Source organism: Vicugna pacos, chromosome 20 (genome assembly GCF_048564905.1).
Source record: "Vicugna pacos chromosome 20, VicPac4, whole genome shotgun sequence".
Taxonomy (NCBI): Eukaryota; Metazoa; Chordata; class Mammalia; order Artiodactyla; family Camelidae; genus Vicugna; species Vicugna pacos.
In genome coordinates, this window is record NC_133006.1 from 40,634,773 (window position 1) to 40,661,633 (window position 26,861).

At 51.0% G+C, this 26,861-nt stretch overlaps 1 protein-coding gene and 1 long non-coding RNA gene across 2 annotated transcripts; one reads left to right on the forward strand and one right to left on the reverse strand.

The window, feature by feature from the left end:
• Nucleotides 1-8,993: 8,993 nt before the first annotated feature.
• Nucleotides 8,994-15,689, reverse strand: LOC140687645 (uncharacterized). The gene is made up of 3 exons (XR_012062048.1): nucleotides 15,607-15,689; nucleotides 9,664-9,970; nucleotides 8,994-9,097 (listed from the first exon to the last, which is right to left on the reverse strand). It is a non-coding gene; the product is annotated as an uncharacterized lncRNA (long non-coding RNA).
• A 1,534-nt stretch (nucleotides 15,690-17,223) lies between these two features.
• On the forward strand, nucleotides 17,224-26,538 carry NRN1 (neuritin 1). Its single transcript, XM_031688069.2, has 3 exons — nucleotides 17,224-17,918; nucleotides 22,148-22,292; nucleotides 25,380-26,538. Exons 1-3 carry the CDS (start codon nucleotides 17,864-17,866, stop codon nucleotides 25,606-25,608), a joined length of 429 nt encoding a protein of 142 aa, XP_031543929.1. The 5' UTR covers nucleotides 17,224-17,863; the 3' UTR covers nucleotides 25,609-26,538.
• The last annotated feature ends 323 nt before the right edge of the window (nucleotides 26,539-26,861 follow it).

The following is a 26,861-nucleotide window of genomic DNA, read 5'->3' on the forward strand; positions in this document are numbered from 1 at the left end:
ACCCAGTACATTATAGGCAAACCATGACTGTTTCAGGCAAATCCAGACATACGGTCACCAGAACTGTGTGAGCCATGTACAAAATGAGGAAATGGCCAGGTCACCAAGAAAAATCCATGAAACCCGAACCTTCTTTATTCATCTTCAGCCTTCAGGGAAGTCATTTACCCTCAACTCTGCACTCCACACAGGCTCCTGGAGGGCAGACAGAATTAGGTTTCAACCAAGTTTGAACAGTCACCTACTGCATGTCGTAACCAGCTTCACTGACTTCAAAGAAGCTTTGAAGAAGAAAAGAAGAACCTTTAAGATGTGTGTGAAAACCACAACAGAAAGGGCATATTCGGCAGTGTTTCTGGCTGCTTGAGTAAGAAAACACTACCTGGTGAGTGTAAGGCAACATGTGACCACCCAGTGAACTGTCTTCACTCTGCAACAGAAGAAGCCAAGGGCTTGAGAAGCTGTAAGCAAGGAGTCCTCGGCCTCACCAATATCGACATTTGGGGCCAGGTAATCCCTTGCTGGGGAGGATGCGTCTGACCTGAGCATTGCAGTAGGTCTAACAGCGTCCCTCACCTCTACCTCTTAGATGCCGACAGCACCCTCCCCTGAGTTTTGACAACCAAACAAATCTCCGGACGTTGCCAAGTGTTCCTCGGAGGCAAAACCACCCACAGCTGAGAACCTTTTTGTGCCATTTTATTGCTACCAGCTTGGCCTATGCTCTAAAGGCCTACAAATCCTTGACTATTTCGGCTGGAAGGGACCTGTTAGAAGAAATAACTCCTCTCTTCCACCTGTTTAGTAAGCATCCGTACCATCCCTGGCAGGTGACCACCCAGATCCTGTTTGGCTCTTCCAACATCAGGGAGCTCACTTCCCCGTGAAACTCTCTGTTTGATGGTTGGCATTTTGAACACGAGAAAGTTCATTAGTGCTGAGTCTAAATAAGCCTCCCGCCTCTCATCCCAGTTTCACCCAAGGAGCTTTACAGAAGGCGCCCCCCTTCTTCTACCTCTAAGCTCTTCTAATATACGGAGGCTCCTTTCTTCCCAGAGGAGCTTCTCTATTCCCTTCCACAAACCACCCTTATACAATCCACCAGTTTATCTCTTTGCCTCAAGACTTTCCCAGTCGTCAAAATGATGATGATGACGGTGATACTGTTGCTGGTGGTGGTGATGATGACGATGGTAAAGCTGATGGTGATGTGGAGGAGGAGGAGGGTGTTGATGGTGATGATGACAAAGATGGTAATGGTGGTGGTGGATGCTGCTGCTGACAGTGATGAGGATGATGGTGCTGGCGACGTTAGCCATCATTTATTGAGTTCCTTCTATGTGCTCTTGACCCACCACAATGCTATCCAGTGTGCCAAGCATGCTAACTACCCCAAACAAAGCTGGCAGCTTAACCTGCACGATAACTTCCACCACACCATTCCCTGCTTCAGGACCTAACTTGGCTCTCCACTGCACAGCTCCCTGCCAGACTTCCAGCACTCTTCTTGAGCTGTCTCCACTTTTGGAAGCCACTGGCATCCAAAGTCTTCTCCACTTTTCCCCACTGAGAGGCTCCAATGCCATCTCCCCAGTCTCTTCACATCCCACCACACACATGTAAATGCACAATTACATACACCCTAATTCTTATTTTCCTGGAATTCCTCCTACTGCCTCTACACCCACTCACACTACACCCTTCAAAGCCAGGTAAAATTCTTCCTTAATTTCCTTCAATCCATTCACATTTTGAAGACCTCTCAGTGCTAAACACTGTGCTGCCCACTAGGATGCAGAACTCAGCCTGCTCTCGGATAACTTGTGACAGAGACAACACTTAGTCATCAATCAGACTTCTCAGCCTTCCCTCCTCCCCTAATCTCACTTCCAGCCCACTCAAGACAATTTTGTCTGGCCAGTTCAGAATCTTTCCCTCCCCAACTCGCGAAAAGAGAGCTCTATCTTTGCCAGATTGCCTCCAGCAGCTTTCTGGAGCAGAATTAAGAGAAGGCATAGAGAAAAGAGAAACCACAGAGACAGAGAGGGAGAGGGAGAAGCAAGAGAGACAAAAGGTGTGGGTTGGGTGTCAGAAAAGTTAGGGGTGTCTTGGTTGAAAGGCAAACGTTCAGAGCAGCCACCACGACTGGGGCACTGAGGGAAGACCGGAGACAAGTGAAGGATGTCACTGCAGGTTGTAACTCAGACCTCCCAAGATTTTCTTGAGACACAGAAACACTTTTAACTACTTCTGTTACTAGACTGCTTATTTGACAGCAACAGCGTAAACAAGCCTGAGCCATGTGGTCCTCAGTTTATATTTGAGTTCTGTTTATATTCGTAATATAACTGGGACTTTGGGGAGTAAAAGGGGGACCCTCTATGATTATTCTGGAATAACAGACATGAATCAGAATCGTACTGGGGAAACTGGGGTGTCCAGTCACCCTTCTTACAATCCTTATAAAATGAGGCAAGTGGGGGGATGAGAGGTGCCCAGCATCCTTGGGGCCCAGAGAATGAGCATCTTATCCAGCGAGTGGCAAGAGAGAAGAGGAAACATCTGGAGAAGTAAAAGTCTTCCCAGCTATAAGGGCTTGCTGTGAACTTTCTCTTTTCTGAACTAAACAGTTTGTACCGTCTAACTTACATCCTTTCTTACATTATTTGCTAATTTTTCCAGTGTTCACAAAGAGTAAAAATATGTAAATCATCAATCTTTCACATCACCACAAGGAGAAAATAAAAGAGCATTATTCTTCTGCATCTCACAATGCTGAGAAATGTGGAAGAGGCCCCCAAAAGCAACAATAAATTCATACAGCTTGAGCCACCTTACGCCCCTAGACTGGGAGACGCACACCCATTTTCCAATTATTTTGTAATGGCCTCTGAGCGAGCACTCAGTTACAGGGCAAGACTCTGATGTCAATACTTTCAGACAAGCAGGCAAACATTTCTATTTTTGATTAATAGAGACAAGAGTGAACTTGAGTCTCGTTTACCAGGCTTCCCCAATCTCCCAAAACGTCACTTAAGAGCCCAACACATTTATACACCCACATGCCAAGTGGAGGTAAACACTATTTGTCTTCAGCTTTGAAAAAGAAAAATGCTCATTGCACTTCCCACCCCTTTCCTCCCTCCACCCCCAAAATGCTGCTCCTACACTAGTTGGCTTGAGCAAAGAATTTCAAATGCTATCCTGTAACCAATGGGCAGGGGCCCAGAGAAAACAGATATCTCTCTTGCTCAGTTAAATTCACTGTGATGCAGGACCCAAGACAGAGGAAAGCCACGCGGCACCACTGCCTAGCAGCCCCCCGAGGGTGCAGGCGGCTCTCTGGCAGTGGGGGTTACGTTGCTGTCACCTCTTTGGGCCCCTCAGAGTGAGATGGGGTGGTGAAGGCTGGGAAAGACCAACACAGTACACTGTGGTAAATAAATGCCTGGACCCAGATAATGGTGCACAGGCCGGGGAGGGAACCTGTGGTCACCCAGAGTGGGTCTGTTGATTTAAATGACAAGTGAACATGGACTTTCTGCTGACGAGCACAAAAATGTTCTCTCACCTGCCTAACCTCAGGTGGCACCTTCGCTGACTAGTCAGCTCCACTATAAATTATTTCTTGGGTACCCGATTGCATGACCTACTGCTCAAGACATATTTCTAGGACACAACCAGTTTGCTGATGGCTGACATGTATTCATTCATCTGTGTGTGCATTTACTATAATAAGACTCAAGCATTATAATAAAGGAAGAAAGGGGAAGAGAAGGAAGGAAGAAAGAAAGGGAGGAAGGGAGAAGAGCAGGGAGGGAGGAAAAAGGTTCCCTTACAACCAAGGTCAGGCTAAAAGAGCACCATCAACAATTCACTGGATTCCAAAGAACGGCCGGAGCTTGGGTCAACCGCTGGGCGAGCTGTGTCACCTGCATCTTCTCTCTACTTAACTCCTCGAGGAACGTAAGGGACTCCAATAAGACAGATCCTATTCTTCAACACCAATACTATCAAGGACTTCTGCTTCGAACCAGAAGTGAAACACATACATTAATGAAACCACCTTCCTACTTTTCCATTAAAATGCCATCACTGATGGAGACCATAGCCGTCACCTCAACTTCAGGCTCAGTCCAAGGCAGATTCTAGATGGGAACAATCTGTCACCAGGTTTTGGTGGTCGCTTCACCCTGTTTTGTGACAAGACACCAAGCGATTAAGCCAAAGGGGGAAAGCTCAGCAAAGTTACAGGAACCTGAAGAGTAAGCTGTCCTTCTATTTTGCTGCTAATAAATATTTTATTGTTGTCTGGAGGAGAGCATGCAAGTGGAAACAGGAGTTTCCGCTCTGTGACTCTCCTGGAGATGGCAGTTTCTTCTTCATGAGCGGAAACAAGAATTTCCTTTTAGTCTCTTGCCTGTGAATAAAACCCACTTAGCGACGCAGCCGGCCTGCTTCTAAAAGCCCGCGCAGGAGGCTGCCTCACTTTCGCTTTAGACAAACCCAAAGAAATAAACACAAGACCTCGGGCAGCCTTTGCTCAGAAAACATTTGTTCCCATAGCTGAAGATTTATGCAATTTTCCATCCCTTGTGGTTTCATAATTTAGACCATAGTTTCATAATTTAGAAATCAGTTCATGGGGGAAAATATCTAAGTCAATTTTTTAAGGCACTTAGAATTTCTCAGAGGCCTTCTTCCCAGTGATCCTAGGAAACGTCATCGTCTACAAAGATTAATCTCCTTGAAAACCGGAGTGAAGGCAAGCTTTCTTTTTTTAGGATTTCATCGTGTTTGTGAAACCCCCCCGAGAACGCATTATACGTTTGCCTGCTTTCTTAAACAGAGTATCGTGTGCATCAGCTGCTGCCCTTGGTTATTAGAAAGGCTGTCACGACCCGTTCCAGATAGTTCCGGGGGGAAGGACGAAATGTGAAGAAGCGAGAGACCTACAGAATTCAATACCCTCACGCAGGAATCGCTCAGGCCACTTTCTGGATTTGTCATACGCCTTCTGGTTCAAGTTTACGACGCTTCTAGAGAGGAAGACGTTAAGCCTGAACCCCAAATTCTTAAGCACCCACGCCCTGCCACACAAGCCCACCGGGGACAAATGCAGAGGGGCCGCACAAAGCAAGAACACTCTGTTTATTATAATGAGGCCGCGGCACAAACCCAAGCCCCACGGGGGCAGGGAGGTAGAGCTCAGTGAGAGAATCCGCGGGGTGCACAGCAGCACACAGCTGCGGGCGGGTGACGGGCAAGTATGCTGTCTGTCCAGCGCGGGGCGCTGCGCTCTGCTCCAGCTCTCTGGGCCAAGAAAGGCTGCAGGCCCATCGCCGCCAGCTTTCCTGACTTTGCGAGAGCAACTGGAACTCTAGGTTGCAATGGGGCATATCCCTGTTACTAAAATGCCATGTGGGATACGCAAAAACTGTCTCAGGTCAAATGTGGCCTGAGGACCAACCTTTCTACATCTGGTAAAAGGCATTGGATTCCAGCTCTTATGCAGATACTACTTAAGTCATATAAATTCAGCTGATGAGCTGAGTTTCACTACATGCAAGTCCCTAAAAATTCATTTTGTGCCTCTGGACCAAGATATGTATCAGAAATCAATTGATCCAGATCGGTCCCATTGATTCACTCTCCTGACGTCTCAGGAATCCATACATTTCTTTCCACCCTTTCTCACCCGCCACCTCGACAGCTCCCTGCCCAGACTCCCCGCCTCCCCCTGGTCCATCCACACCATGACCCACAGAGCTGTTCTCTGTCGTGGCCAGACCAGATCGGGTCATGGCCCCATCCTCACAACACACTGCCCTCCTTGGAAACCCTTCAGTGGCTCCCCATGGCGTCCCAGGGCTCTTAGAATAAAATCCAAATTCCTTAAGGCAGCCTGCAAGGCCCCAACCTCTGGCCAAACTCACCTTGCACCACGGTCCCCTTCGCCACACTCCACTCTCACTGCTGGGTTGTTTGGGACTCACACATGCAAGCTCCTACCCACCTCAGGTCTATGTTTCCTTGGCTCTTTGCCCATCTGTCCCTTTTATTGTTTCAGGGCTCAACTTAAGTACCAGCTCCTCGGAGAAAACACCCACGATCACCATCATGTCCCTCAAAAGGGCACATTCTGGGGAGAGGGAGTCGCTCAGCAGAAGAGCGAGTGCTCAGCATGCACGAGGTCCCGGGTTCAATCCCCAGTACTTCCAGTAATAAATAAACAAACAAACCCATCCCCCTCCCCAAAAAAAGGCTTGATAAAATAAAATTTTTTAAAAAGTAATAGGGGAAAAGGGTATGTTTAAGTCCTAACCCCAGAATCCTATGAATGTGACCTTATCTGGAAATAGGGCCTTTGTAGATATGATCAAGTTTAGATGAGGTCATGCTGGATTAGGGTGGATGCCAAACGCAGTGACTGGTGTCCTTGTAGGAGAGAGAGATTTGAAGACACGGAGACACACACAGAGGGAGCACGGCCGTGTGAAGACAGAGGCAGAGCCTGGAGGTAACGAGCAACCCAGGAATGCCAAGGGCGCCGGAAACCACCAGACGCTAGGAGATGGTAAGGAAGGACGCTTCTCTAAAGACTTTAGAAGGACCGCGGCCCTGCGACACCTTGATTTTAGGCCTCTAGCCTCCAGAACGATGAGACAGTAAATTTCTGTTGTGTGAAGCCACCAAGTCTGTGGTAACTTGTTACAGCAGCCGGAGGACACTGATACGGTCACCCGTGTAAAGGGGGCTCTTGCTACTGGCTCTTTCTTCTCACACCACGAGGAAGTGTGAGCTCCCTTCACAGTTTGCAATGATTCACCAGTTTGTTTCCCTGGGTCTCTCCCACTAGACCCGAAGAGGCATGAGGTTGGAGACCAGGTCCATTTCGCTAGCCCCCCGCCCATAGAGCTGGACCACACCTGTCTTCCAGAAGGTGCTCCGTAAACGCTCTCTTAGTTTTACGTGCGGGCGCTAATGCTTCCTGCTCTTTGGGGCTCTTCGTGGATAGGGTGGTTTGCCCTCAAACTGAACAATCTCAGGTTGTTGGTCTGATATCTGCTGTCCTCCCAGAACCACGGGATCACAGTGCTGGAAAGGGTCCTGGGGATCACCCAGCTCTGCAGCCCCGCCAGCCCCGCTGGTTCTGCAGATGCGGACCCTGTGCCTTCCGCACGTGCGCCCAGCTGTCACTCGTCCCAGCTGTCACTCCTCCCAGCTGTCAGTGCGCTCCTGCTTCTGAGCCACAGCCCTAGACTGGCCACGCCTGCCTCGCCTGCGGGTCCGAAGGCGGCGTTCCTTCACCTGCAGAAGCAAGCACATGGCTCGGGACAGCGTCTTCCTTAGATGTCATTCGAGCAAAGGCAAGCCCTCATTTAACTGAGTGTGTCTCAGCTTCGTACGCTTCAAATGCAGCAAGATTTATTGCTCTGAATTACCCAATTAACGACTCCCAAAGAATTCCCCCAGGTATTTCTGAGCATCTCCCAAAGGGCCACCTCAAATGGGCCAGGGATGTGGCCCTCAAACACCCCTGCTCAAATGCCACCGGGGCCAGGCGAGCCTGCCGTGGCCCCAGGACAGCCCTCATGCCTCTCCTGGTCCCTTCTGTTGACCTCGTGTCTACTTCATCCCCAATGCGGGGCTTCATTGTTCACTACACAGCTGGAAACTCTTGGTGAGACTTCCCGAGGACCAGGGACAATGGAAGGGAAACATAACACAGAAAACATTACACAAGCACAGCCCGGCCCGGAGCCATCCCCCCGGCCTGGCTCCAGCCTGCTTCCTGCCTCAGAGCGGCTTACGGCCCCCCACCACCAGCCGAAGCTCCTCCCGCTTCCCCAGGCCTCTGCGTCTTGCCTTCTGGCCACAGAGGCGGCGGGAAGCCCCTCCTTCAGCTCAGCTGAGGGCCTCCCTCACTTCCGGCTCCAAGACTGGCTCCTCCCAAGAATCCCGCCCCTTTTCGGGAAGCCCCGCCCTCGCCCTCAGCAGGGCCGCCTGTCCTCTGGATCAGTGCCCCGAGGCTGCCATAACCAAGTGCCACAGACTGGGTGGCTCACAGGACAGGCGTTTACTGTCTCAGGGCTCTGGAGGCTGTTAGCTTGGGATCAAGGTCATCGGGGCTGGTTCCTTCTGAGGGCCGAGAGGGAGGACCTGTTCCAGCTTCGGTGGATTACTGGCCCTCTCTGGCATTCCCTGGCTTATAGATTCAATGTCCAGTCCTGACTCCATCATGGCATGGTTGTCTTCAAATCACCTTCCCTCTGTACATGCCTGCCTGTTTAAGTTTCTCCTTCTTAAAAGGATGTGGGTGATACTGGACTCGGGTCCACCCTGATGACCTCATTTCAATTGACTACCTCCACCAAGACTCTACTTTCAAATAATGTCCCCCCTGAAGTCCAGGGGGTGAGGACTTCCACGTATCTTTTTGGAAGGACACAATTCAACCCATAACCTATAGCCCCAACAAGACAATCACACCATCATGTAACATCCACCTATTTCTCAAAGTATGAGTTATTCATTTTGAAATGTGTTCCATCAACTAATCCAGATTTGGCTCCTTCAAACTCATTCAAATTCTTTACCCAAGTCTCCCTCAAAAAGACCTTGGGGTCCAGGTTCGCCCAGGGTTCTGTGTTTCACGATACCCATGCTTTGATCAGTGACTGTGTGCAATGTGTCAGGGGTTGGGGTGCCACTCCCTCCCCCCTGTGCCCAAGACTCTGAACAGAGAACACACATAAATGCAAAACTGACCAGAAACGGAAGAGCACTGCCAGTCTGGCGGGCACTTGGCATCTCACAGCAAACCTCCAGCAAAGACCCCGAGCAGAGAAGGGGGCTTCATCTTTTTTTTCTGCATGTATTACTTTAAAAATTGTTTCTTAACTTAATTGTTTATACAATTTGTACAGGTTACACTACATTCGCAGTTATTACAAAATATTAGCTGTAGTTCCTGTTATACATACAGTACGTCCTTGTAGCCTAGAAGATGGCTTCATCTTGATGCCTACAGAGGGTCTCCCACTTCCCACTCCAAACTGAGATCTTGGGGCCAATGTGCTGCATCCACCTGTCTCTGGAAGGAGAGGAGAGATAAGCAGGCTGCAGAGCAGATTCCAAGTGCAGGTACATAGCCAGCTGTCCAGAGGCTCCCGGAAACAAACAAAGGCCACCACCCAGCGTAAGAACTGACCAGTAGCACAGTGACCTGACCCATGTGGGAGAAGTGACTCCAAAAATCAGACCCTGAAGAAACAGGAGGGAATTGAGTCTGACAGACCCCCAGTGCTGCTCCAGTGCCTCCGAGCGAGCAGGGCGAGAACGGCTGAAAGCTGCAGCCTGGAGGCGGAGAAGGTTTCCTCTCTTCCCAATTCCAAACCCCAAGAGCGCTCTTTTTAAATACAATACACGCCTTCTCTTCTCAGCAACTCCCATGTGATCTGTGTCTTCATGCCCATTTTAGAGATAAGGAAACTGAAGCCTAAAGAAGTAAATAACTGGACCATATTTCTACAGTAAAGAAGTTCAGGGAGGCAGCCAGAACCCAAACCCCACATCGGTCTGTCTGACTCTGAGGGTGACCTGCAGTGTGGTCCTTTCCATTCTGTGTTAATAAATGATTCATGATGATCAGGAACTTACCGGTTGTAATCGGTGAGGCTGGATTTACTGTGTAGTCAGGGCGAGACGGACTGACTTCCAGAAGTTTATTACCGGGAGCCACTTTATAGCCACAAACGGAAAGGAAGTCTATCCAAAAAGTTTTCATAAAGATGGTCCTGGAGCCCAGCCTCAGCCCCAGACGGAGGTGGGAAAGAGGACGTCCACTCAGTGTCTGTCTCGCTGTCAGCCAAGCTCATTTCCCGATGTATTCACAAAACAGCCGAGGACAGTTGTGGCCGGCTGGCCTCCATATCAGGACTGTCTCAGTGTTTGAGCAGCATACGTCCTTGAAGATATAATCATATTTTTTCAAAATTATAGTTGGAAAAAATATGTATCTGATAAAATGACGCTTCAAACAGATAAATTAGCAGGGAGGATATAGCTCAGTGGCAGAGTGCGTGCTTAGCATGCATGAGGTCGTGGGTTCAATCCCCAGCACCTCCATTAAAACAATTAATTAATTAATTAATTAAACCTAATTACTCCCCCACCAAAAAATAGGAAATAAAATGGGGGAAGAAAAACAGATGAATTAGCTGAACTTATTTTTTTTAAATCACAGAATCCTTTAAAAACAGGAAAGATGACACCCCATAGGTACTGTTGGGAGCAGAGGCTGCTCTTTCCTCTGTGGCCACGGGATCCCGATGGGCAGGTGAAACTTCACCCTCTGGCGACGAACAGCTACATCATAAATGTCACTTTTAACTCTTCCTCTAGGTGTACAAGAAAATGATGGAATCAAACTATATTCCATTGAAAGAAGTAAGAAAGAGCTGCCAAATTTAATAAGTTCCTGAAAACAGCCAAGAAGTTCATGCAGCAGGTAAAATAAGCAGGAACGATGGACGTGGACACCGCAGGCTCTCACCTCATCGCCGCAGTGACGTGCGGCCGCGCGGTGCGGGCTCAGCAGCCCGCAGCCGGACGGTGCTGGACGCCGCGCCAGGAAGCCGCGCCGACGATTTACAACATTCCGCGCTCCCTGCCCACCCGAGAAGCAGCGCGGGACGTGGTGGACCAGAGAGCCCCATAAATGAAGTAGAAGTGAGACACCTTCGTAGGAGCCTAAATTCTCATCATTCAACGTTTGCTGAATATTTAAGAAACCTTCATGACCAATTCGTTGAAAGCAAAAAGACAGCCGCTGTCCAATTCTAAATGCACGTAAAGTAACCTAGAATACTTTCAGCTGCTTCGGGGGGCGCGTTGGAAAGGAGCCGTCTGAGGGGCTGTTTACATCTGAGTTTAAGACGATCCACTCACTTGCCTCATTAGTTTTTCTTTAAATTTTATTCTAAATGCTTCCTACTTAAATCACATTCCACATGTATAAAAAGGTAATTCTCACTTAAATGAATATTTACTTTATTAGTGTAATGCTTTATGTTTTAATAAAGCCCTAATTAAAAGGTCGCACTGGGAGCACAACCTTATTCTAACTCCTCGCGCCTGGAAAGCTTGACCGCGGAGTCCAGGGCCCACCGGCAGATCCACGGTCCACGCGGAGAAACTGCAGTTCTTGGGGAACGAGTGTCATCAGCACAAATGTCACATCTCCCTATGATCACACACGTATGTCAATCATCATCTTCTTACAACGTAGGCATATTTTTGTTTATTCAAACACACAGAAGGCTGGATGGAAGAGAAAATAACACCCACGAAGAATCTGGGACCTCAAGCCAGAACTGCAGCAAGCTTGCAGCCAGAATTTGCTCCCCCTGTGATGTCCAGAAACCCTCAGGACACAATTTACTTAAAAGTGGCTCCAGGTTGGGTGTGACCCGCCTGTCTGAAGGAAACAACGCTAACACATGCTAGTGAGAAGCTGAGAAAAACACTCGGGGGCAAAGCGACCAAGGACATTAGGGTATCCATTTTCCTACCTGACCACCTCCAAATCCCCGAGCTGGTAAACCAAAAATCTAAAAACAACCCCCCTAACCGCCAGATAGCAGAAGTTCTAAAAAGATAGGAACATTTTCAACGGAGAGAAAGAAACGGAGATTAATTTTCCCAGAACTGAAAAACCAAAAAAAAAAAAAAAAAAGACTTTAGATTGAAAAGGCCATGGGGCACCACGCTTAGCATGCGTGAGGTCCTGGGTTCAATCCCCAGTACTTCCTCTAAAAATAAATAGACCTAATTACATCCCCCAGCGCCAAAATAAAATAATTAAATAATACAATAATAAATAAATAAAATGTTAAAAAAGACATAGAATCAAGTCTAAACATGTCAATAATTATGATGAACATAAATGGGTTACACACACCAGTTAAAAGATAGATAAATATTCATCAAATTGGGCTTTTAAAATTCTACTTATATGCTATTTTACAAGAGACAAACCAAAGCGTAGGGAAAGGCCAAGGTTAAAAGTAAAGCATGAAGAAAAGACATATCAGGCATTTAACCATCAAAAAAAAAAAAAAAAAGCTGGCCTAACTGCCTAACTGTATTAATACCACATAAAGTAGACTTTAAGCAAAAGCCTTATGAGATATGGAGAGGACTGTTATCTAATGATACACCACCAAAAAGAAACAATAATTCTGAACAAGTATCCACTTAATATACTCTAAAATGGGCGTAAGTAACCAGGATACTACTGAAGAAGGGCAGAAAAGCCCTCTCCAGTATCAGGACGTCTCATGAAGGAACAGTGATTGAGTGGGGAGGCACTGACCCAGGGACAGACGCACTGACCCCTGGAAGAGCCCAGAACCAGACCCTTCCGTGCACGGACCTCGTGTGTGCCGACACCGTCTGGGACTCCACTGAGAGGAGGGGGGCTGGTCAGTAGCAGCGAGCTGGGCGCGGGGCGATTCACAACACAGAAAAGGATGAAGCTGGGCCCTTTCCGCAAGCCATGTATAAAATCAACCCAGCTGTCTTCCCTTCCCTTTCCTTCCCAGCACAGAGGAGTTACGTGGTGCCAAGAGTACAGGGCAGGAAGAGGGAGCTGAGGAGCCACAAGGAGGGGCAGTTCCATGGCCCGGAGGATGCGGACGTGGACCCATGGGGAACCAAGCAGGGCTGGGACGTGCAACCGCTGGGCAGTGAGGAGCAGTGAGGAGCCACCAAGGTTGAGGGCAGTTGGGGGAGGAGACCGCCAACGTGGCCAAAGATCGGTTACACCGAACAGATAAGGAAATTGAGCAACTAAACAGTATTCTGCAGACAGTGGGAGGCAAGCTTCTCAAAATATTTACCCACACAGAAAGGGGGAAGTCTAGAAAAACCCTTAAGCACTTGGATTGATCCTGAAAGTATCAATATAAACTCCGAGTTTTATAATAGATTTATACAGACTGTGCAGAGGTAGAAAGAGAGACACGCGTGTGCGGATTTGCATGTATTCCCACCTCTGGCTTCTGGGAGAGCAAAGAAGCACTGGGTGACTAGCAGCAACAGGTGCGACCAGGGCCTGGATCTTGGTTTGGAAACTGAAAAGAAGCAGAACTTTTGGAAAAACGACTGATTCCAGGGCTGGGTCAGGACAAGATAAGCCCAGAATGTCTTTTTGTGTCAGATGGTAAGAATTCTCAGTGAATGATCACTGACACCAGAAGGACATAAAAATTGGCTTAAAGGGGCTCCCACTGGCTAAATAGGGGACAATTTGGGCATTAAAATTGCTGTCTATCTATTTATCCCCATTACTGCTCTTCCTTTTCTGAACCTTATGAGAACAGGCTGCAGATATGATGTCTCATCACCCCCTAAACACTCCAATATGTGTCCCACCCCCCACCCCAAACCAGAACATTCTTCTCTGGGATCGCCACACAACTCTCCAACTGGGAAATCAACACTAGCACAAACTAATGTCCAATTCACAGACCGAATTCAAAAGTTGCTGTCTTAGTAATTGCTCCGAACCTTTCGGTCTAGGAATACAGTTTGCCTTTAGATGACCTGTCTGTTCTGCTTCCTTATGAATGGGGACCACATAGATGTTCACTTTGTGATAAACCAATGAGCTGTGCATCTTTGTTTTGTGCATTGTTCTGTGTGTATATTTAATAATAAAAATGTTAATTTTTAAAATGAAATAGTTATTGTTAAATAGAAAGCTGATCACACTCAAGCATTTCAAACACAGCATTTGCTTCCAGATTTCTGCATTAAAATCAAGTTTCTTTGGCCAGCCATATAATTAAGCCTTAGAGATTTCAACTAATTTCAAAGCAGTGAGCAGAGTGACAAATCACCTTACCAAACAGCAGATGCTAAAGGAGATTCAGGCCTCCCAAAGTGGATTTTCATTAGGACCCCTACCAACATACTGCCACAAAAATTTCATCCCCCTCTTAAGGCACATGAATGCCATTATTTAAATATGGTATAGCTGTCGTCATTTTAAATAAGAGCGCTACATACATTAATATTCATATTTTGAGTAAAGCTTTTAGTTGACGGTATAAAAAATGACAGACTAAATGTACAAGAGAGATGTCTCTTCAGAGCAATTCATTCTAACATAGCAGTGGATTTTTTCTGACCAAGAAGAGGTGGAATTTCCTGCTGGCCCTGGCAGCTGCTCTTGCAAATAATTTCAAAGGGGTGTTTTTCTGAGATGGCAGCTTCTGGAAATTCCACTTATGATGGATTGGTAGAGAGAGCTGGGGAAAGGAATGGCTCAGTGCTTTGCCCTGTTGCCAACGCAAGGACACACACACAGGGCCTGGGCCACATCAGGTGTTCACATGTGTGTGGAATCTGCACACCTGCTCACTGAGCCTGGGGCTGCAAAAATGTGAACTGAGAAAAAAAGGTGGTGCAAACCAGGCTTAAAATTAGACACGATCGCTTTCTGGCAGTTTTAGGGACAAGGAGTTTTGCATATTTATGCCTTAATTATGCAGACCTACTTTCAGGGGTACCTCTGGCTAAATTTGATATGCAGATCCAAACAGCACCGATGGCTTGTTGTTTTTTTTTTTTTCTACCCTGAACTGCATTTATTTCTTTGACTTTAAAGGAAATTGTTCTTTAAAGGAACATGCCCTTCCCAAGAAGATGCCTGCAACAGGCATCCTGGCATGGACTTTACACCTTGGGCTGCACAACCACTTATTCTAGAAAACTTCCAGTTCACAAAATTCCAAGGGTGAAAACCGCCTTGGAGGTGACATGGTAGCACCATCAGCAAACTGCAACTCAGAGAAGCCTGGGGGACGACCAAGGTCATCATACTACTGACAACACAAGGCTCCCGACCCACGTCGCTCCGCTCCCGTCCACTGCTCTTTTGCCTCAAGTATGACCTGAAGTGGACACTTCAGATTTTAAAAAGGAAGGAGGAAAACTTCACCAAGGCCACGTTCAACCGTGGGTACTGCCTCCAGTGTTCCCCAGGAGCCAGCATGCGTTAGCATCCAGGGATTTCATTACCCTTTAATTAAGAAACTAGGAAAAACCAACCTTTCATGGAGCCCCGACTGCAGAAAGATCTGTACTTTAAAAAATAAGAATTAAAAAAAAAAAACCCACTGTTAGCATCTGCTTTCAACCATTCACCCCAGTATCACTAATGTACAGAATTAACTCTGCTCTCTCACTTCCTCACTTTCTAAGCCAGCCAAGCCAGAGAAGGGAGGCTGGGCGGCAAGCGGGTGGCGCCCCCCCACCCCCGGGGAGAGACTAGCCTGGACCTGCCCACCCGACGAGGCCAGCTGTGCGCACGCGCCGGCCCGCCGGCTGCTGCCCGCCCGCACCCCTTTTCACTCTGCTTTTTTTAGTCCTTTAGCGATGCCAGCTCCCACACCCCAACGCCCCAAGTTCGGATGACAGGAGGTGGGATGGGGGAAATCCCAGGGCGCTCTCAGAAAAACCACGTTTTGGAAGCTCGGGAGTGAGTGGGTGGTTGAGCAGGAGAAAGGCAAGGACGTAAAGGGCAAAAAACCTTACACCGCCCCTCGCCGGGCTCCCCAATCTTCTGAACGCCGAGCTGGCGCCCCGACCCTGAGCGGATGGGGAGAAGCGGGACTGGCAGCGTGCGTGGGGTTCCGAGGTGTGGGGCGGGGGTGTGGGCAGGGGGTGTGGGCGGGGTCTACTGCTACTCCCCGAGGCCCCGCCCCTCTGGCCAACCTCTCGCCTTGCCATTGGAGGGCGTCGGGGGCGGGTCCGAGGGACACCGCCCTCTCGCCACCAGCCCCCGCCCCGCCCCCTGCCCGCCCAAGTTTTCGGCTCCCCCAGGAGCCTCAAAGCGCGGGGAAAGGAAACACCCCGGGCTGCCACACAGCCCCTGGACGCGGGGGAGACGAGCCCCACTGCAGCCCCGCCCGCCGGCCTGGTGACGTCAGGGGGTGGGACTATGTGCCCCGCCCACAGGCCCCGGGCCCTGGCTTGCGGGCCCCCACCTCTGGGTGCGCGGCTCCCGGGGGACACCGATGAAGGGCCACCTGGTGCCGACGTGCCTCGTCACAAAGTGCTGCAGTCAGTGCCACCGCTCTCCCCTTCAGCCCCTCACCCTCCCTCCACAGCACGTCCCAGCGCCTTTATTTTGCCCCCTTCTCTCCCTTTCTCAGCATCTCCAATTGGATGGGCGCGCAAAAGGCAAGGTGCCTGGAGAAGCAAATTCGATTCGACATCACCTTAACTATTTGCATATCTATTGCTTACTCAATACCTTGATATTTCCTCCTGTAATTTTGGAAGATTTAGGGGGTCATTTTCACTATTTTCCCCCTTTTTTTCTCTTCACGGGCTTCAGTTTGGCCAATTTCTTCTTCTGCATTTGATTAAAGAAGCTAGGATTTAGGCTTCTTTCGGTGCAGAAAAAGAGAAGGGAATCAAAGCCTAAAGGCGTTTAGAAAGAAAAGAGCTCTGTTCATTTCTCATCCTTGACTCCTGCTGTCGAGACAGCACCTCGCACCACCACTAGCGCAGCTGCAGAAGCACTTCGTTGCAGAGAAGGCTGCGTCTACACAAGGTGTGCTCCCGAGCATCAAAAGACAGTGCAGGTGTGTGTGGGTCTGGGTGTGCGTACGTGATGTACGTGTGTGCATGTGTGTACGTGTGTGTGCGGCCCAGCATATAACCTCAAGAGGCGCATCAGGATCAGAAGGAAGCCGGCATACTAGCGATCACCTCAGAAATTTCTGAAAGCTCTGGGAGTTAGTAAATCCCTAGTATCTGACAATCGTCTTAGCAGAGGATCCTTCCTCCCTGTTCTCCCCGCACCCAAAACAGGTGTTGCCTTGTCTCCGGAGGCGGCCTCTCACCCGCGCAGGCCTCACGGAGGGCACTCAGTGTATATTTCTGTGGGCCCGTGTATGTATACCAAACCCTCGGGCCTGGGCATGTCCGCGCGCTCCCGTGCCCTGTGTGCAGTCGGGTCCGGGTGTGCGTGTCTGTGTGCGCGAGTGTGTGTGTGTGTGTGCTCACGAGCTCCAGGCTGCGCCCAGAGCCCAGCTGCAGGGTTTGAGAAAGAGGGTAGGCCGGTGCAGAAGGCAGGCAACTCAGGGGGTGTCGAATTGATGGAGCCGGCAGAGCTGTTTTTCCCTCTCCGGCTCTCGCTCCTTTAAACCCCGCTGCAGCGTAGGGAGGGGGCCATGGAGCTGGTGGAGGAGGGGGAGTAGGTTGAAACAATCGAGTGGGCGCGCCAGGACTCCCCGGCTCCAGGCGGGGTGGGGAGAGGGAGCCCCCGTTCTGCGCAGAGAGGGGGCGGGGTTGGGGGCCCGGGAACAGCGAGGAGGCGGGGGTGGCTGCGGGGCTGGGGAAGTGGTCACCCCCAGGAGGCGAGAATTCGTTCGGATCAGACATTAATTGGAGATAACTGATTAATTCCAGCTTCTGATGACTATAAATGGCGATTCTCTACCAAGGTGTCTTTATTTTTTAAAAAAAAAATCATTCCGTGTCATCCCCCACGTCAGGCCTGCTAGTGGGCGTGAGGCTGTACTTCCTCCGCCCCCTCCTAATGGAGTGAACCATTCCCAGCACTTCCCCCTCTCCTTCAGCCTCTCTCTCTCCCTCCCTCTCTCTCTCTTTCTCTCTCTATTCCTCGCTCCCTCTCTTTCTCTCCTCCCTCTGCCTTCCCCGTGCATAAAGTCTCCGTCGCTCTTGGAACTTGTTGGCAATGCCTATGTTTCAGCTTTCCCCCGCGTTCTCTAAACTAACTATTTAAAGGTCTGCGGTCGCAAATGGTTTGACTAAACGTAGGATGGGACTTAAGTTGAACGGCAGATATATTTCACTGATCCTCGCGGTGCAAATAGGTAAGTGGCCGGCCGGCCGGGCTCGGGGAGGGCGGCGGGCGGCCGGGCCCCAGGCGCCCAGAGGGACGCACTGACCCACGGCCGCCCGGGGGTGCGGAGGAGCCGGCAAACCCCCAGGGATGGGGGCATTGGCTCCTAGGAACTCGTGCGCCCCAGGTTGGTTTTTCTAAAAAAAGAGAGAGACTCCAAACGTTCTCCAGGAAATGAGGGCGGCCGACCGTTTCCAGGAGGGGTTTCCCCCCTTTTCCCAAAGCGCACGTCCATTTTTGCTTCTCTCTCTTGGGTTCCACCAGGTTTGGTGCACTCTGGGGACATGCACTGGCCCCTGCGATACCGCAAAGTATTATTCCGAAGGGTCGAAAGGTGAATGCAGGCACAAGATGGCTAGGCAGCTAGACCTGGAAAGTTTATGTGCAGAAAGGAAAGATATTCTGGGGCTCAGACTGCTGCATTTAGAACTTTGTCATTCTCCCGCCTCCCCCCACCCCCTGTATCCTAGCTGCGGCGCTTGCATCGGGCACCGCAGATCCGGCTGGGGGGCAAACTGAGAGTGCCAGGGAACCCCAGCGAACGTATTTTAATTTGCTTACCATTGAGGAGGTTGAGTTCAGCTAAACATGTGCGGATATAATTTTCTATGAACATTTGCCTGTTCCTTTCCACATAGGCATCTGTATTTCATATATAAAAAGGGGTTATGAAGTGTTTGCAGTCTGTCCTGTGGGGTGTTTGTTATCTTTGCTTGTTTGGGATTGATTGTGGATGGATTCATATAGTCCCCATTTTATCTTAAGGAATGTTGAGTCCTAGTTACACTGCCGTTGGAGCTTTTTAAAGTTCACATTTTTCCATCCAAAATGAAGAAGACGTTACAGGAGGGAGCACTAGAAAACCTCCTCCTCTGATGCGGGTCAGAGCATCAATTAATGTGGCCTAAAAGTGAAAGTGAAGCAGATTATTAATAGAATGGACCGGAGAAAAAATAGAAACTCTTCAAACGGGTTTTCTGCAGACCGAGGGAATTGTTGCCTCCTGTCATTTCAGGCTGTAGCATTCCTTACAGACAAATCCTTGCAGTATGGGGGGGGAGGGAGTTGATCTGGGGCAAGAGATAAAATGCATACCATTTTTTCTTCATGAGAAATGTGGAGGGAACAGGCTTTGGAGTTATCTATACATTAAGATGGTTTCTTTGCAGAGGGTTTTTTTAAATGCATTTGACATGATTTTGAGTATCTGATGTTGCATGAACATCGTAGGGATTTTAGAGTGTGTGGATGCAGAATATTGGCATCTCCTTTAATTCTAAGAAATGAGTTAATGTTTTAAATCTGGTTGTTTTGAATCTTTGACGTTAGTGCAAAGGACTGCAATAAATAAAGAACATTTCTGACTCCAGCAAACCCCTCAGATCTTGGAAATGAGTGGAAACGGCTCTTGCAATTAGCCTGCAGATTTTGAGAAAGCAAGAGACAGCAGTTAGTTTTGATATAGGGGCTGTAATCCGCGAAGGTTTGGGACTCTGCTTTCCTGATGGGGAATGACCTGACTTTGGAGGGATAAAAAAGATAGCGATTGTGCATGTGGAATACGCCTGGAACACAGGAATCTCGGCCCCAAAATGATCATTTGTTGGCTGTGGAATTGAAACTGAGCATATTTTTTCCCGAAGGTCTGTCTTTTCCCACACCAGGGCCTCGATCTTTATTAATTCATGGCTGGGAGCTGTCCCAAATCATTGACATTTGGCAAGAAAAGTGGGGGTTGGGCAGGGACGGGGAGGTGGAGGGGGTAGTGAAGGCAAACGAAGACTAGGCGGGAGGAAGTTTGGAATGAATGAGAGGTCGAACGAATGAATGAAAGGGTGGAAATGGCACAAGACTTGGACACCGGAGAGGACAGGGAAGTAGCCTGGGTCGCCGGCCCGAGCCTCGCTGAACCGGTATTCAAGAAGGACAGCCAGGGTACCGCGAGCTGAGATCTGCCCGGATGCGTGAGCCTAGAGAACATGTCCCGCGCGCAAGCTCTCGGCCTCCCCGAGCCAACTAGAGACCTAGGAGACGGAGTTGGAAAAAAAAAAACAAAATTTCACGACTTGTTTTACACGCGTGCATACACACATGCGCGATATGGAAGGTCTCCTCCAGCAACGCCTGGAAGGAGAACGTGACGAGAGCGCTTCCCGCGCCCCCCACCCGGGGGAACCCCAATTCCCCTTTAAATTATGCATATTAGGGGCTACTTTTTCGCCACCGAGTTTTGGGGGTGGAGGTAAGGGATGAGAAGAGACTGGGAGGTGGGGTGAGAGGGAGGATGAACTGTATTTGATGTCGTTTCTTCCCTGCAAAGCAGCATTTCTGGTATGGATGATAGGGGACGCCGTGTAGGGTTCCTTTCATTGGGATCGCGTTCTGTTAGAACAAAGATTCGTTTATTCTTTTATTCTATCTCAGTGTTCTAGCTGACACTGCACTCTCAGGGTCTCTTACTATTTCGCAGGGAGACGGAGATTTAGACAGGTTTACGTTTCTGCCCGAGCCGAGGTCGAAGTTAACCTGAGTCCCTTCCCCAGCGCTTCCCGTTCCGGATTAGAAAGCGCAAGGCCCGCCCCGCTCTTCCTGCAGCAATTTGCAAACCGTGCGCTCCGCTCCCGGAGGCCGCTGCAGATCCGGTCACCTTCCCCCTTGCCCGCTTCTGGCCCGGCTCTCGGGGACCGGAGGCTGGGGGTGGTGAGGTGTATGGTCCTCCCCGGAGACACTCACACTCGAGCCGCCCGGAAGGGTCGGGGCACTGCAGGCCGATTTCGATTCTGAGAAGATTCTCCCCTCCTCTCCCCTCCCCTCGCCTCAGCACCGCAGATCTGCGCTTCTTGCGCGCCGTCCTGGCTCCCGAGGCCGCTCGCCTTGGAATTTTCGGCCTGGTTCGTGGGCTTTGGGGTAGAGAGACAGGCCACGGCAGCGCGCCTGCCTCCTGAAGCCTGTCTTTCGGGTCGGGCGCCGCGGGGTTTGGCCAACCTGAGCCAGAAGCGAGGACCTCGGTGCGGCCTGAGTTTCCTCCTCCTCCTCTTCCTCCTCCTCCTCCTCCTCCTCCTCCTCCTCCTCCTCCTCCTCCTCCTCCTCCTCCTCCTTTTCCTCCTCCTCCTTCTCTTCCCACACCACCTCCATCTCCACTTCCTCCCACCGCCCCGGCTCCTAACCCGGCCCCCTCTGGAGGGAGCCGGGAGCTAGAGGCCGAGAGCCTCTGGCGGCAGGCAGCCACCTGGGTCCTCAGCCTGAGGGCTGGGTGCAGGAAGGGTCTCACCCTGCCGCTGGCCGGAGTGGTGGCCGGTTTTTCCGGGGATGCTGAGCCGTGGATTGAGGCGGGGCGGGGGGGGGGGGGGAAGCAAGGGGCCAGGCTCGCGGATTTGGCTTCAGCGGAGGTGACCTGGGGTCACTGACTCAGACACATCCTTGACCCTGCCGGGCCCTGACTGCCCCGGACCACTCGTCACGCCATCCTGTCTTGGGACCCCAAGGCTGCTCTCTCTCCAGGGGGACGGGGAGGGTGCGGGAAGGGATCTCACTCGGAGCGCACACTCAGCGGTAGACAACCGGTCTTACAGTGACACAGCCCAGGCCTGTGGCTGCTGGTGCTTCCAGGGATGTTGTTAGTTTATTCTTCCAGCGGTGTTTGCTGAGAGCCTGCCAAGGGCCGAGCGCCGGCCCGAGGCTTTTCCGCCCGATGTAGCACTCGGCTGGGCTGCGTGGCCCCACGCCCCGCCGCCTCCCGCCCCTTCTCGCCCCCGCACTCTGCTGTCAGACCCCCTCCGTCTCCTCAGAAATGGAGGCTCGCACTGAGAGCCTTGACGGGGCTTGCTGGGGAAGTGCTGGGGAACGAAGGAGGGAGTGAGGAGAAAGAAATAAAAGAGACAGGGGAGGTGAGAAGAGGGGGCGATGGAAACAGAAAAAGATGTGGAGCGAGATGCGGGAGGGAGGAGCAGTAAAGGAATGGACTCGTCTACCCCCGTCCACACCCGCTCACACACCGGCCGTCTGCAGAAGACGCGTGGTTGGGTGCAGGTCGCTCATTCTTGGGCCAAATCGTTCATTCACCTTTGGCCTCGGCTCGCCGAAGGCTGGGCGCTAGCGGACCCGCAGGATGGGGCGAAGCGCGGCGAGTCCTGGCGGGCGGGCTGTGGGGCTGCAGGGCGGGGTCGCGGCCCTGCTGACCCGTGTCCGCTCTCCCCGCAGCATACCTGGTGCAGGCCGTGAGAGCAGCGGGCAAGTGCGATGCCGTCTTTAAGGGCTTTTCGGACTGTTTGCTCAAGCTGGGCGACAGCATGGCCAACTACCCGCAGGGCCTGGACGACAAGACGAACATCAAGACCGTGTGCACGTAAGTGTCCCCTCTGGCCTGCGAGGCTTCTGCTCTGGGGGGCGCTGCGGAGGTGGGAGAGCGCCTAGCCTCCCGGCCTGCGCTCCGAATGGGCGCCAGCGCGAATCGGCTTGGCGCGCATTACTCTGACTCTCAAACGCAGGCCTTAGCCGGGGTTTGCCCTGCCCAAGGGGACCCGGTGGCCCGGGGTGGCAGAGGAGGATCCTTTCCGAGGGGCCCAGTCCCACCCTCCGCAGCCTGACCCGCCCGCAGAGATGCGCCCAGTTAGCGCGCTGAAACGCTGGGCGAGGGGCACGGATTGCTGCCAGCAGTCCTTCGCCCTGCTTTGAGGCCGTCTTCATCTCCCTCTACCTCTCCTGCTGCGCGAATGAATACTTCCCGGAAAACAGCTGGTTTGGTTTGAGGGGCGTTTTAGGCAGTGCGTCCTAGATTTGCCTAAAAGGAAAGGTCCATTTTGTATTGTATTTGGTCCATTTCGTCTAATAAAACTCCCCTCGGGAGCAGGCCAGGAAAATTCACCAGCAGCAAAGGGAGGGGTGGTCCCTCTTCCTCTTTCTAGGAGAGAGGCTGAACGAATATTTTGTTTTGTGCCAATGACTTTGCCCAAGAGGAACGTGTCCCAGAGTCCAGTGACCATCTCTGCTGAGTTTTTAGCCAATTCTGAGCTTTAGGGTGTCCACCCTCCTCGCTTCCCTCCCCATCCCATCCCCATCTTCACAGTATCTGCAGCCAGCGCAGCTAAGGGCTTAACAAGGGCCAGGCCCAATGGTGTTTTCCCAGAGCTTGGCTGGAAAGCACAGCTCCCACTGGCAAATACCAGAACCCTGCTGTGGTGGACCAGCCAAATTTTAGCTGCAGTATAGCTCAGAAATACTTCCATCTTCTTCAATACACATGCACACATACTTTATTTTATTTTTCAAAAACTGTTGTAACCCTCCCCATGCCCCCATAATGACCCTTACAATGAAGCCAAGGCAAGAGGCGTTCCTTGTTTCCCGTAGGTTGGAGTGACCATTTCATGCACCATCCTTTCTATACTATGAAGTCCTTCTCTACTTTAGGGATGTTATTTGTTTAAATTATGAGTAATTAACATGAGGATCAATTTTGCTACACACATTACTAAATACTCTGATAGCCACCAGGAGCCACAGCAGCAGGAAAGTGGCTGGGACTTTCCTATCAGGAAAGGAACAAAAGACTGTGTCCGGGATGCACAGCCACCTACTTTAATCCCAAATGTCTGATGATAGGTGAAACTGTACCTATGAAGATGGACAGAAAGTTCAATACAGATCAGTTCCCAGATCCTCCATGGTTTTCCAGAACTTGGTTATTCCAAGCTATTTTAATTTTTAAGCAGGACTTTGGTCCTGAAAAATGGAAATGAGGTCGGCCTCTCCCAGAGGTGGCAGACCACAGCTGGGGTAAGGCTGTCACTCTGCTAGTAATACTGAAGCCCACCTCCTCTCAGTCCCACCTGGATTCTGTCCTTTTCCACACTGTCTCTCTTCCAGGAAGGTCCTGTCCCCATCTGGGCATGCATAAAGAAAGGAGAGATTTAGACATCCTTTGGGAGGTGTAATTATGCAGAGCTGTCCTGCCACCTCTTGGTTTCTCTAAATCCCAGTATTTATTACAAATTGAGGAACCTAGAAGCCCTGTGCCGCATGCCTCCCAGTCCTCATAAATCAGAGACTCATAGAGCTCCTTAGAAAACAGACAGAGCTCAAGGCAGTCCAACAAGTATCATTTATAACTTGACTATTAGCCAGGAGATGGGGTGGGAGTGGAAGCAGGGGCAAATCAAACTTAGTGCCTGCCTTCAAGTTGCTCACAGTCCAGGCTAGCAAGCAGAAGGGACAGAGAGAAGAAAGTAACAACCAGATTTTGTGGAGAGTGGTTGCTGGAGACCAGATGCTAAGGGTGAAGTGGGAACCAGTCCCAAGTTACCTAGACGCTCAGATCGACCCGGCCACGAAAGGAGACAGAGCCCTGGGAATCGATCATGGGTTGGAATTATATTTAGTCTGGAGATCTATTTTGGGTTTTCAGAAGAAAGGGGGACAATTTTTTAAAAAGGGGACAGATTGGAAAAAGGTTGTGGGGGCGGGGCCAGAAGCTGAGCCCAGGAGGACCAAGTGGCTGAGCAAGGCTGGGGGCCCCAGGAGGAGGCCAGAAGGAAGGACAGGGAGCGGGGTGCCTCGAAGGCTGGCAGTGGTAGGCACCTCGCCAGCCCCAGAGTCCAGGCCTCGGGGGCTGGCACTGCACCCCAAAGGCCACGGGGCTCCAAGGCCACGAAGGAGCCTCTGGAAGGGGGCAAGGGCAGGGACCCAGCACGCCGGGAGCCCTGGGGTTGGAGGAGGCCAGAGGAGGCTGCGAAGCCGGCCCAGAGGCTGGGGCACTGACTCACCGACCCTGGAGAGGGGAGAGGCAGGCAGGAGTCTCCGGGGCCGAATCTGAGCCGGGGGTTGTGGAGTGCGCGGCGAGGGGCCACGGAGGACCGAAGCAAGCGAGGAGGAAGAAGAGGATGTGAGGAACCGAGTGGAGAAAGCCGAGGGGAGGGAAAAGGAGGAGGACAAAGAAAGGGAGGGGAAAGAAAGGGAAAAGAAGAGAGCGGGAAACAAAAGGAGGAGCGGGGGAGACTGAAGGCCGAGGCGAGAGAGTGCGGCAGCTTGGAGGGAGAGGGAGGGAGCCAGAAGGGCCGAGGGGGAGGAGAGAGCGGGGAGCCAGGAGGGGAGGGCCGTGCTGGGAGCAAGTAACCCGTCTTGCAAGCTAAGAGGCATTAATGGGCGGCAGCTTGCGAGGCTTAGCACTGTTTTCCTAGCTCTGCCCGCGGAGGACCAGCAATCTGTTTGCGCAGGCCGAGGTGCCAGCGCGGCGCCGCGGGCGCGGCCAGGCTCCCGGGGCGCCAGAACCAGACCGGGAAGGGGCGGCCGCCACCTTGGACAGCGGCCTCCGGGGTGGGCCGAGGTCCCGCGGTGGAGAGGCGATCAGGAGGGGGCGGCTTGGGGGCGCAGGCCGGGGTCCCCCCACCCCGCTCCCAAAGTGAACCCGCTTCTGTTTTGTTCTGTTCCTCGCCAGATACTGGGAGGATTTCCACAGCTGCACGGTCACAGCCCTTACGGATTGCCAGGAAGGGGCGAAAGATATGTGGGATAAACTGAGGAAAGAATCCAAAAATCTCAACATCCAAGGCAGCTTATTCGAACTCTGCGGCAGTGGCAACGGGGCGGCGGGGTCCCTGCTCCCGGCGCTCCCCGTGCTCCTGGTGTCTCTCTCGGCAGCTTTAGCGACCTGGCTTCCCTTCTGAGCGCGGGGCCGGCTCCCCCCGCGCGCCCACCCACACTCACGCCATGCTCCCGGAAATCGAGAGGAAGATTTCATTCGTTCTTTGGGGACGTTGTGATTCTCTGTGATGCTGAAAACACTCATATAGGATTGTGGGAAATCCCGATTCTCTTTTCGATTTCGTTTGATCCCTTGTGTTTTCTTTGCCAAATGTTACCAATCAGTGAGCAAGCAAGCACAGCCAAAATCGGACCTCAGCTTCAGTCCGTCTTCACACCAACATATGAAAACGGCAAACCCACCCCATTTATTTAGTTTTTATTTTTTGGCACAAGAATCTCAGGAACGGCCCTGGGCCACCTACTATATTAATCATGTTAATACATGACAAATGACGTGCTCCTCCTAATAGGAAAGAGGAGAGGCGAAGGCCAGGGGGGTGAATTGAAGAGAGAAGCATCTGGGGAATAATTCACGCTCACGTCTTTCCGACACAGTATCTTGTTTTGATCATTTCCACCACACATTTCTTCTCGAGGAAAGTGAGAGGGCAGACTGTTGGCCTTGTGCTGCAAGGCTAGGAGGGAGAAGGGGAAGGGGTTGAGGAAGCCTTGGGTTAGAGGCTCAGGCTGTCAGAAGAAGCACTGCTCAAGTCACTGAAAGGTTAAGCTTTACTGCTCTTCTTCATGCATCTTTCCAAGTCCACTGCCTTGATTTTCCCTCTTGTTTTAGCTGTTACACATACAGTAATACCTGAATATCCAACGGTATAGATCACAAGGGGGGGTGTTAAATGTTCATCTAAAATATAGTTAAAAAAAGATTTTGACATAAAAGAGCCTTGATTTTAAAAAGAGAGAGATGTAATTTAAAAATTTATTATAAATTAAATTCAGCAAAAAAAGATTTGCTACAAAGTATAGAGAAGTATAAAATAAAAGTTATTGTTTGAGATGGGGGTGTCGTTTGTTTCCTGCCCCAAGCCTGCTTTCCTGGCCGAGTTCTCAGGGCGAGCTGGAGGGATTCAGGATATCAGGCGATAAATTCACCCTGTTCACAAGAGCTTGATAGCTCGCCGTCAGACCCCCTTCCACCAGGACGTTTTGCCACTTTCCTGAAATTTTGTTTACATAAGAGAAAGAGGAAGTCGTTTTTCAAGTAAATAAACTAAAAGGCAGAGATTCTTTCTAGGCGAGGTTTAGGGGCACTGGGCTGGCGCGCAGCTGAGAACGCACCAGGAGAGCCAATGCCAGCGGCAGGCCGCGCCCCCGCCCC